This window comes from Mytilus galloprovincialis, chromosome 12 (genome assembly GCF_965363235.1).
Source record: "Mytilus galloprovincialis chromosome 12, xbMytGall1.hap1.1, whole genome shotgun sequence".
Classification (NCBI taxonomy): Eukaryota; Metazoa; Mollusca; class Bivalvia; order Mytilida; family Mytilidae; genus Mytilus; species Mytilus galloprovincialis.
Genome location: NC_134849.1, coordinates 10019574 through 10032023, shown reverse-complemented (window position 1 = coordinate 10032023; position 12450 = coordinate 10019574). Strand labels below are relative to the sequence as shown.

Below are 12450 nucleotides of genomic sequence, written 5' to 3'. Positions count from 1 at the left end.
TGTTAAATACTACCTGTATTTTTGTTTGTTATGTTATGTTATTGGGTTGCTGTCTTATTGGCATAGACCCACATCTCATTACATTAATATATTGTTGTCTTATTGGCAATAGTATTTATATTATTTCAATTCTTTTTTAAATTACCAACCATGTATCACATTTTAAAACTCTAGCAATTGTTTCAGACAATAAATTACATTTTAGTTGATTTTTTATTGTAAATGCAGATTGAAATTATTGTATCCATGTTTGTTCATTCAAGGTGATCCTTTTAAGAATAAACATCATTTATCTCTGTGGTAACAATGGAGAAAACTGTTTAAGTTGTTTTTGTTTGATAACAGACATTTTAAATAATTGATTGAATGCTGGTATTTTACGCCACTTTCAGCACACTAGTCTATATACCATTAGAGCAAGTTTTTATGGTAAAGGAATCAAGAGTTCTCTAAGAGATCCACCAAACTTCCCAAAACAAATTAAATGGACAATCATTACATGACAAGTGATAGCAAATAAAAGGCAATCTCAGAGAGCACCAGACAGGACTGTGCAACGACAAAAATATCATTTCTAAACAAAACAAGGTGCAAACAATGCAAAAAGACCTTTTTCAAAAAAAACTTGTAGAACAAAATTTTCAAGTTTTCCTGGTTTTATCTGACTTTGCCTCTTAAAAGAGGGACGAAAGATACCAGAGGGACAGTCAAACTTATAAATCGAAAATCAACTGACAACTGACAACGCCATGGCTAAAAACAAAAAGGACAAACAGACAAACAGACAAATAGTACACATGACACAACATAGAAAACTAAAGAATAAGCAACACGAACCCCGCCAAAAACTAGGGGTGAATTTGGCCATCTTGATAATTTGAGATCTAAAACTAACACTGTAACAGGCTAAACACAGGTAAAAACACTGTAACAGGTACATGTAATAAAACACAGGTAAAAACAAAAGTTAATGATCTGCATGATTTATTTACAATGTACAATATTTACAAAATGTTAAGTCTTCCATGACATAAAGGCAGTCTTTGTGCCAAATGCTTCTTATAGATCACCATCAAGGTAATGTTATTGTTTTTATCTTAGTCTAGATTGAGTTTAAATCTGAGTCCTGGAGCAGCTCTGTATCTGAATGTCCCCTCCCACACCTGTCCGTCTGTATCTGTAAACTCTCCACCTCCTTCAAGTCTGCAAATATAAAAACAAATCATATGTTAATAAATTTGCCATTTCAGAAACTAAAAGCAGAGTCGGATTTAGAAGGTTTTTCAAGGGGCCCAGGCTCCCCCTTTTTTGGGAAAAAATTGGTTGATTATAAAGGGAATCACTGAAGCATGACTGTACAGCGGGCCCCCTCTTAGGCAGTTAGTGGGCCCCCCCTTATGAAAATTTCTGGATCCGCCACTGAAAGCCTATGGGTAAAATGATTATTCTTGAAATTTTGGTGTACAAACAATAGATTTTTGGCCAATGACATCAGGTTATATTGTTCCCAGACCAATCAAATTTTTTTTTAGGACGTTTCAACCACAATCATTAGATACTGAAATGGCGAATTTATGTTACGAGCTGTCAAATTTTATCTTCATTTTTCAATGAATTATAAAAAAAAGATTTGTTCTTTCTATGTGATTTTATTAGGCATGGTTTCCTTTTTTTTTTTTTTAAATAGAAAAATAAGAGGAAGGCAAGAAACTTTGATGTTATAAATGAAAAGGTAGACTGATGATGAACTGCAATCAAACAAAACACATGTTGGGGAAAGTATAAGCAACTATGAATTAGGTAAAAATAAATAATAAATTGTGTTACTAAATTAACTTTCTGCAAGAATAACATGGATTTGCAGTTAAAACACATTATGGCTGTCATTTATTTGAAGAGTTGATATCCATAATTATTCATCAAGACAAATCATGGTTTATATTTGAAAAGTCCTCTTCATCAAATAGGCTAACATGTAATATTGACATCTAGTAAAGGACCTTTCATAACTAACCAATAGAAATTTGACTAACCTTTCCAATGATTTTAACTATTTGAATGATATTGAACATAATATCTTTAAAAGTTTACATGAAATATATAGCCATAAAGCCAATAATAATTTATCATTTAGAATAGAAACGCTTCCTGATTTTTATTTTTGTTGTTGATAAATCTAATAAATTATTAAGGGTTGGCAAAAAACTAGGTTTTCTGACTTTTGTCCAGCCAAGTAGAAAATACTGGGGAAAAACTGGGGTTTATTGGGTAATACTGGGCAATACTGAGTAATATGAGTCAGTGATTTATTAAATCACAAATGCAATGCATCAAAGATATTTATAAAAATAAAATATAGTGTTTTAATTTATAAGTTTAAGTCCCAGGAGTATCACCAGCCCAGTAGTCAGCACTTGGGTGTTGACATGAATATCAATTATATGGTCACTTTAAAAAATTTCCTGTATACAAAAGTATGAATTTTTTCGAAAGACTAAGGATTTTCTTATCCCAGGAATAGAGTACCTAAGCCCTATTTATCACATCTTTTTGGAATTTTGGGTCCTCAATGCTCTTCAACTTTTTACTTGTTTGGCTTTATAACTATTTTGATCTGAGCGTCACTGATGAGTCTTATGAAGATGAAACATGCCTCTGGTGTATTAAATTATAAGCCTGGTACCATTAATAACTAATTGGACTCTTTAATTATTATCAAGTGTATAAATTGGAGAAAGTTTGTTCCAGCATTTACTCTAAGACAAGTGTACGTGAAGACACATTAGATAAATTTAATTTAATTATGACCTTGGCTTATGTAAATGAATCTTATTATTTACCTGTTTTCAACAAACTGTCCTGTGTAAGCTGAATTGTTAGGCCAGGTATATGTTCCTAAACCATGGAACTGGTTGTTTACAAACTGTCCTTCATACTTAGCACCAGTAGGATGTGTCAGGGTTCCCTGTCCATTCATTTTATCCTGGTTCCATTCTCCTTCATACATTGTACCATCAGTAGTGACATGGATTCCCATACCTGATCTGTCCATTGATCCATCTGTCCCATGTAAATAATCTCCTTCTGAAAATATTAATGTAAAGAGATCGTAAACTAAGTACTGTTATTTTTATTGAAAGAGTTCAAGAATATAAAATTCATTCAGACAACAACTTAAAAAAAAAACCAAAAAACCCTGATAGCAACAATAATGTCATGAGAAAAAACATCTATTTCATTTGATATACATTTGTATTAAGTGTTTTTTTATTCTTCAATAATTTAATTTTGGATGTAACGCGTCTTCTGATTGGCTGACGTTATTTTGTTATGAGCCCATAGACATAATTTAGTCATGTGACCGTGACATCATCAACATTTTTTCATGGTTTTCTACAGTTTAAAATGAAATTTAGAATTAAATTATAAGAAATGACTGTAATATTTTTTCTGTCTATTCGAAATAACATAAAAAATGTGGTGCACACTGTTAAATAACCCGCGTAGCGGGTTATTCAGTGTGCACCAAATTTTTAATGTTATTTCTTCATAGACAGAAAAAATATTACAGTCATTCCTTAAATGTTTTACTTAATTCAGTGGCAGAACCAGAAATTTTTATGTTTGGGCCCACTGACCGCCTAAGAGGGGGCCCGCTTCAGTCATTCCCTAAAATCAACCAAATTTTTTTCACAAAAGGGGGGCCAGGGCCCCCTGAAAAACTCTCTGAATGCGCCTCTGAAATTTATTTTCCAATGAATTATAACAAATGTTTACTGAAATTTGCTGCTAAATAGTGTAAAAATTAGTTTCTTTGAATTGTTTGTGTACACATGTTCTTTTGTTGGTGTCTTTACACTTTCTTTCTTTTTTCCATGGGAATTCTACATAAGAAAATAATGGGAAAGCTATGGACTTTATAGTGCTTAACCAAATATGTCTATAAAATATATAAATATGCTTAGTTATGGTACATGTAAGTAGGGGACAGGGAACAGGTTTATATTTCTCTGCTTAAGACTTATCATGCGCATGACTGCCCCTTTATATTTTTTGGTCTGATTGGTCAACTTCTCTTTACAAATTTACACAACTTCTTTGCTTGCAAAAACTATTCTTACCATATTTATCTCCATTAGGGAAAACATAGACTCCTTTCAGCACAGTAGGAGTTGCCTCTTCCTTTTTCTTGTCCTTCTTGTCTGGAAAAATATAAACACAAACTGAAAATTTTAGATAACATTATTTTTTTATAATTTAAACCATAAGCCATATATGAGATGTGCATAAGACTTTGTAATTGTAGGATCCTTTTATCTAAAATAATGTCTGAAATCTTCTAAAGGGAGATAACTAGTTAGCCATGATATACTAAATACTGTAATCTTGACTGCACTGGTTATATTGTTTTTATTTCAAAAATTTCTGGTTCACTTGATACTTTAATTTCATGTGATACTGCACATGTTTAAATAGTGTAAACAAAATTTTTAAAATGCAAGTTATTATTTTTTTAAGATAATTTTGAAACAATAAAAAACATGACTTAAATAAACCGTAACCATCATCATTGAACATTACTGTAAACTAAAATTTGTGTAATTTATTTTATTGAGAGTTGTGTTTAATACTATCAGCCCTGTATACCTTGAAAATACACAAAATTCTACATTAGTATCAAATTCAAATTCAAATTCAAATATTTTATTGGACAAAGTACATATGATACAATGCATATTCCAAGATACAAACACATTAAACATGACAATTTATGCATGCAAAAAATTAACCTCAGGCTTGGTATTAATGACAAGAGTTACATATATGTGAAGCACATTCAAAAATCAGAAATTTGTGAATTGTGACGTGAAGAAGAAAGGGTTGAGAAACAATTTATAATGATAAGGGATGAATTTACTTATAATGCCATACACATGTGAATATACATGTAGGTCAACATTTATATTTTGGGTTAAGTACAGTCAAACAAAGTTTGCAACAGATTTTTTTTTAGTTCTAATCTAAAGCAATAGTACACAAATATAGTCAGAATAAAGTCCCATAAAATCATACTTGAGGAAAACTCAAATTTTACATTTTTAATTTCTTATGGAAATTAACATTGGAAAGAAAGATAACTCTGCAAAAATGATTTTTTTTTTGGTCAGTTTTTGGTTGATTTTCTTAAAATTCGTGTAAAATATGATACTATGATGGGGTTATAAGTTTGTATTTGTCTTCATTAGTTAATTTTCTGCTAATGGAATGTACAAAACTGAAGTGTTATGGGTATTTCTAATTTTTTGGCACATTTTTCATTAAAGAAATTGCAAATTCATGGCTTTGTGACCATTTTGAAAAAATAATGTGAATATTTATTTTGTTTAAAAAATCTATAAACCACAAAAAGAAGAATATATGCTTAATTGGTTTTATTCAATCTGAGATTCTTTACCTCGACATGCGGAAAAAATCTAATAAATGGTCAACTAATGAATTATGACTTGAGAAAAGATACGAAAACACCTTTAAAGTTGTTTGTTATACTCTAAAGACGTCTTAAATATCAAGAATCAATACATTCTGTTGAACAGAAGCAGTAAAGTTATAATTTTATATCAATTTTTATTGATATTTATGTCTTTTTTGCAGAGTTATCTCCCATAACAATGCAAATCTCCATAGGAATTTTAAAATCATTATTTTTTGGTTTTCCTAAAGTTATATTTTAGGGGACTTTTTTCTGTGTATATATTTGGGGTATAATGCTAAAGATTAAAACTTAAAAATTCGTAAGGGTTCCACGGAACCCAGTGTCTCGCCTACTTTTGCTGTTAATCGCAGACTCAACAAAAATGAGGAAAAACATCAATAAAAATTTCCCTCTCGATATTGTCTTTTGATTGAAAGAAGCTTCCAAGTTTGGTAAAAAATCCAGGATAGTTTATGAATCTAATAAATGTTTTATAAACTTTAACTGCAGACTGTATGTAATGTTAACTGGAAGAAAAACTAAGTCCATTTATAAGTAAAATACGGAAAAAGTGATTTTTTTTTTTACAAAATTTACTTCTGAATAATATCTTATGATCAGAAACAATTAGCTTTTGTCTAAGTTTGGTAGAAATCCAGGATAGTTTAAGAACATTATAAAAATTTTAAAAACTTAAACCACAGAGTGAATGTTTTGTTTCTGGCAAAAAAACTAAGTCCATTTATAAGTAAAATACGGAAAAGTGGAAATTTATTTTTACAAAATTTTCTTCTTGATACTATCTTATGATCATAAACAAGTCTCTGTCCAAGTTTGGTACAAATCAAGGATAGTTTATGAAAGTTATTAAAATTTTAAAAACTTTAACCACAGAGTGAATGTAATGTTTCCTCGCAGAAAAACTAAGTCCATTTATAAGTAAAATACGGAAAAGTGGAAATTTATTTTTACAAAATTTTCTTCTTGATACTATCTTATGATCATAAACAAGCTTCTGTCCAAGTTTGGTACAAATCAAGGATAGTTTATGAAAGTTATTAAAATTTTAAAAACTTTAACCACAAAGTGAATGTAATGTTTCCTCGCAGAAAAACTAAGTCCATTTATTAGTAAAATACGGAAAAAATGGAATTTTATTTTTACAAAATTTACTTCTGGATACCTTCTTATGATCATAAACAAGCTTCTGTCAAAGTTTGGTAGAAATTCAGTATAGTTTAAGAAAGTTATTAAAATTTCAAAAACTTTAACCACAGAGTGAATATTTGTGGACGCCGCCGACGACGACGGAATGTAGGATCGCTTAGTCTCGCTTTTTCAACTAAAGTCGAAGGCTCGACAAAAATCTTCTGTTCAATTACTTCAAGGTTAAGGGTCAAATTTGTGCTAGATTGACTGGACTAATGTGATTTGTTTGAGGATAACATATGGAGGTGTAATAAGGGGAGATAATTTGTGAATCTGTGGTATGATATATATTATATTGCAGATTGGATTTCAAACAAAATGCTATTATTTTTATTGAGAATTTTGTATACCATATCAACATAATCAATCACATATATTTAAATAAACAAAAATCAAAGTTATCATTATATACATGTATATGTAGTTTATCTTTGTTAATCTTTACAATGTACTGATAATTATTGGAGTAAACTTTAAAAGAAATATTGCTCTAAATTTATTTAAATATGATTCCCTATATAATCAAATATCAAATTTTTTCCATGAAAGCCCCCCCTCCTGAATCTCCCTATGCTATATTTTCTATTTCAAAGTCGTAGTGCATACACACAATACATATGATAGAAACATAATCTTTAATTTGATACATAAATCAAGTCCAATTGGACACCAACCAACCACCATACTTCTTATATAAATACACAAAATACAGCTTGGTTTAATAAAATGGTAAATTTCTTCAGACTGTTTCAGATTCTTGAAATAAATACTGGAAAACACTACTCATATTAAGGCAGAGTAAAAATGGCTTGTTTCAGCAATATTTATTTTGTTTGTTTTTTTATAGTTTGGTTATGTCTTTAAAATGTAATACAAAAAGCTGAAATCACAAACATTCACATATAGTGTTAGTTGATTTGAGTTGCTGGAAACTACTTCTATGAAATTACGTCATGTCAAACAGGTGGATACAGAATTTTACTGTGGTTTTCAAATGCAATGTGAAAATAAAGCAAAAAATAAGAATACAATTTCTTTTTAAATAATTTTTGAGAAGTAGATTCACAACAATAAAACACATTTTACAACAACATTTTTATTCATATTTAGATTCACACAAACACGACAAATTACCTTCAACTATTTGATTTTCTGAAATATTTTTAAAAGTTAAGATTTGTTTTTACTTCTTAACCAAGAGACAATCATGGTGAAAAGTTTCAATCTTGTTCATTGAACTGAATGTTACAGTTTCTTCTTTTGTTGTGCTCTTTCATCACTGTCCCAGTTTAGAGGGGGGCTAAGCACCAACAGATATGTTCAACCCCTCCACATTCTTTATGTCCCTGTCCAAAGAACCTGTAGTTTAGTGCCTAAGTGGTGGTCATTGATTCATGTCTGTCATATTTGTTTTTCATAAATTGTTTTGTTATAAATAGCTATATAGGACATTAGTTTTCTCAATTGAATTGTTTCATATTTTTTCATTTCAGGTCCTTTTATAGCAGACTTTACAATATGGGTTTTATAGGCTGTATGGTAGCCTTTAATTGCTTACATCCACTTCATTTGAACTTTGGTGCATATATCATATGTCTCATACCATACATGTACCACATCTCCTAAACTTTTTTACCAATAAAACCTTTTTGTTGTTCTTATGATATGTGTTTTCTCAGAAAATTTAATAAAAGAAATTAAGCAAGTCAATAACTTAAATTTAACATCAATGGATTTTTTTGTCTTTAATTGCTTCACGGTGCACATGCTGTAGGCTATATTTCTTTTTTCATTTTAATACTTGGCTCTAAATTTTTAAGCTATAATTTTTATGCTAACCTTAATGTATAAAAACAAAGTAAAACATAAATCCAATTGATGGTTATAGAGTATAATGGGCCAAGTAAATGACAGTGGACAAAATGAATTATAAAAAAGTGAAAACTTTCATCAAATTAAAACTTATGTGTTGTATTGAAAAACAATAGACCACTTTCGAGTTCATCCGTTACCGGAAAAAACTCGTAAATTATACATGCCTTTATGACGTCATTTACCAGACAGAGGGGGTCTCCTGTATCCCTGCACTATTTACGTTCATCAAGCGTCTTGGTGATCGTCATTGTGCAGGATAAACTAGAAATAATGGTTGTTCTGTAGGTACTTAATGACAATTCCCTAATGACATCAATGCTGATTGTCAATTTTTAGAATTCAATTTGTCCTATAATTCGTACAATATAGAATTATAGTTTTCCAACCACTCGCTCAACATTGGAATGGAAGTGACGACGCCCCTAAACGCACAAATGACGTTCACTAAAACCAGAGTTTTTGACGGAAATGCATCGAACTCAAAAGTTGTCTATTGATGCAGGCAATAGTCTTAAAAGTTTCTTAAATTCAATGGTTGAAACGTTTCACTAATTAGTTGACAATATATTTCTACAAATACAAAGTCTTTGTGTAAGATCTAGATGTTTAAGTTTGAATATATTTCAGTTAAGAAGTTGAATTAAATATAAAATGTGATTTTAAAATGATAAACAAATGAAGTTAATACATGTAATATTAGCTGAGGAAATGTAGTAGTCATTTTAATTAATAATATATTGTGCTTAAGAGTTTTATAGACTTTAAATTAAAAGAGTTAACAATTATGTGAGCAGTATAACAGAACTATTGCTGCTACAATAAAAAACACAATGTGATTCATTACAATATTATAAGTTATGGTAATTATAACACCACGCTAATGAGATGTGAAGATCATTGATGTTAAAACGTACACAGAGTTCTGTAAACTAACAGTTTATTATCACAACTCCCTTGAATTTAAATATACTTCATTATTAAGGGTTTTACAATTTGTTTACTTCTTATAAAATAGTTAATAAGTTACATTAGCATAATATATGTAATTTGATTCCTCTTTTGCTCAGAAAAAGTCACCTTACGTTTTGTGAACAATAGAAGAACTCATTTGAAAATAGGAGCTATAAATTGCATGGTCTTTTGATGTCTCTAATTCATTTTTGAACCATTTTGCTTTGTATCAATATTTTAAGAAATAAAAAGTAAAATCTCAAAAATACTAAACTCTGAGGAAAATTCAAAATGGAAAGTCCTTAAATCAAACGGCAAAATCAAATGATAAAACACATCAAACAAATGGACAACAACTGTCATATTTCTGACTTTTTTTACACAAAATTGGTCGATAATTTTTAAGCATGACATGTGAAAGTCAAATAATTAAGTGTAAAAACAGGAAACAAAGTCCAGCATGACAAAGGAAATTACATTTATGAGCTAGAAAGGGGACGGAATCCCCTATTAAAGAAGAAAATAATTGAAAAAAAACTTGCATTTTAAATTTAGAAAAATTCCCACAAAAATATCATTCTATTAATTTATTCAAATTTGTTTTTAAAAATCAGACTTTTTTATTTTCCTGCATCTGCGCAGAAATCTACTTCCTTCTTTCGGTCTTGTTTGTCATGAGAATATAATATATAGTAAAATATAGGGTAACGCGAATGACCGAATAACACTGTTATTATCGGAATAACACTTGTAATGACTGAATAACACTTAAAATTTTAATATTAGCACATATTGGTGACTTTTAAACATTGATTATTAAATAATAATATATTATCTATGTATTTTATAACTTAAAAATGATTTACAGTAAGCAGTTAAGTTCATAAAGATCATTTAAAAATGTGTATGTACATCGAACATGGGGACCACGGAAATCACAATGGATGTACACACTAAATTTAAAACGATTTTTATGAACTTATCTGCTTTCTGCAAATTATCTTTAGGATTATAAAATACATCGATAATATACTATTATTTAATAATCAGTGTTTAAAAGTCGCCAATATGTGCTATTATTAAAATTTCAAGTGTTATTCGGTCATTAGGTATCCAGTTGTTCTGGCCCAAACCGATCCGGCCCCAAGTCAGTCCGGCCCAAAGTCGATCCGGCCCAAGTCGATCTGGCCCCATAATAAAATATGAATAAACTATATTCACTATATGGAGAAATTTGTGACAAATTTGAACAGTATAAACGGAATTTGCAAAAAGTGTCGATGATGGATGACAACACTGTTACAGGTTAGCGAAGTATTGGAGTACCAGTTTTAAATCGATACGAAACTGAGTGTTATTGTGTCTGTTTGTATAGCAACTCCAACATATTTTAAAATGTGAAGACATTTTCCATGTTGCATGACTTTGAATGTCATGGCGATTTTTATTTTACTTACTTCTCACACCGAGTAGCTAAATAAATATTTAGTCCAATGGAACCGTAAAAATTTAACTCATCATAATGTCTTGTTTAACCAAATCATTAGTCTATAATTGGTTTGTTTATTCAATAATTGTCTGATGATTGTGAACTAAGGTAATGCCAATCGTAATCACTTAATTCAATCAAATCCTGATTAATTAAAGTTACGTTATCAACAAGGTCTTTGTAGTTTGATCTTTTGTTTGGTGTATATATAATTATAATTAATTGTATCTTTTTTTCAGGTAACATCAGAGGCTTCTATAACACTTGTTTTTCTTTTAAAATATCGAATATAGTCAATTCATATTTCTTAAAATTGACAATACTTTGAATAGTTGTGTGTAGATAAAAAAAAAAAAAACCAAGTATTATGAGTATCCATTATTCTTTATTGCAAGAAGATAAACAAACCAATGACACTATTACTGCACATGTTGGTCATATAACACACAAGGAAAAGTCATTGTGATATTAAAAACAAACGCATTCTGTCTTCTTTTACAGAAAGGATTCGGCAAATCAAACAACATTTCTCAATTTGAGAAATTTTAAGAACTTAATAGAAAAAAAAAATTTGTATGTATCAGCTTGGGGATCGGCCTTGTACCGTTGTGTATGTAGCTATTTGTTATAACACAAGATGAAAGACTTGTTAGGATCACAGTCAGCATTTTACGTTTCCGCGAATGGGCATTACTTTTCCGTATAAAAATCGAAGGGTTCACGCATATAAATAATTTATCGAACATATATATTCAAATATTAACAATTTACTACCAGGTTGATGTCTGAATTCTTTTATAATAAAAAAAAAATCATCAACATTTATGAATTACAATTAATATATATCTTTATTTTCATTCCTTATAAAAATGATAAATATATTTTTATTGGGGCCGAATCGACTTTACATATGGGCCGGATCGACTTGGGGCCGGATCGACGTGGGGCCGGATCTACCAGTACCAGAAAGCGGTCATTACAAGTGTTATTCTGATCGGTCATTCAAGGTACCGGTAAAATATATATCTATAAGTCTAGTAAAATATTACATACAGACTTCAACCTTTTACATGTTATGCCTGCCTTATATTATGGCAACTAGCAGGATACAGGATTGTCATAAAACAATATAAGGGCGATCTTGGATCAGATCCCCCTCCCCTTTTCCCCAATGAGACCCCCATTATGCCAATTTATGGTCATTTTACATTTCAATTTAAAAAAAAAAAAAATAACTTTTCTTTTCCTATGGTCAATGTTATACCTGCAGGCATGTCTGTTTCAGGTAATCTGTTGAATAGTAAATTATAAAATCTGTGAACTAATAGATGGAGGCAGACATTTGTAAACAAAACACCATGGAAATGAACTCACGCGAGATATTAAACTTAAAATTAGTTTCGGATATATATGCAAACTCACAGAAAAATATAATAATTTCTCATTTTCAACT

General features: G+C 30.0%; 1 protein-coding gene across 2 annotated transcripts; it reads right to left on the bottom strand.

The window, feature by feature from the left end:
- Positions 1 to 967: 967 nt before the first annotated feature.
- LOC143054372 (uncharacterized) lies at positions 968 to 12387 on the bottom strand. 2 transcript variants are annotated; one of them, XM_076227376.1, is made up of 5 exons: positions 12262 to 12361; positions 7817 to 7834; positions 4122 to 4202; positions 2841 to 3084; positions 968 to 1203 (listed from the first exon to the last, which is right to left on the bottom strand). In XM_076227376.1, the coding sequence occupies exons 1-5, from the start codon at positions 12269 to 12271 to the stop codon at positions 1098 to 1100; spliced, it is 459 nt and encodes a 152-aa protein (XP_076083491.1). In that variant the 5' UTR covers positions 12272 to 12361; the 3' UTR covers positions 968 to 1097. The 2 variants fall into 2 exon arrangements, with proteins under 2 accessions (XP_076083491.1, XP_076083492.1); XM_076227377.1 differs by lacking the exon at positions 7817 to 7834 and having other exon boundaries at positions 12262 to 12387.
- Between the last annotated feature and the right edge of the window lie 63 nt (positions 12388 to 12450).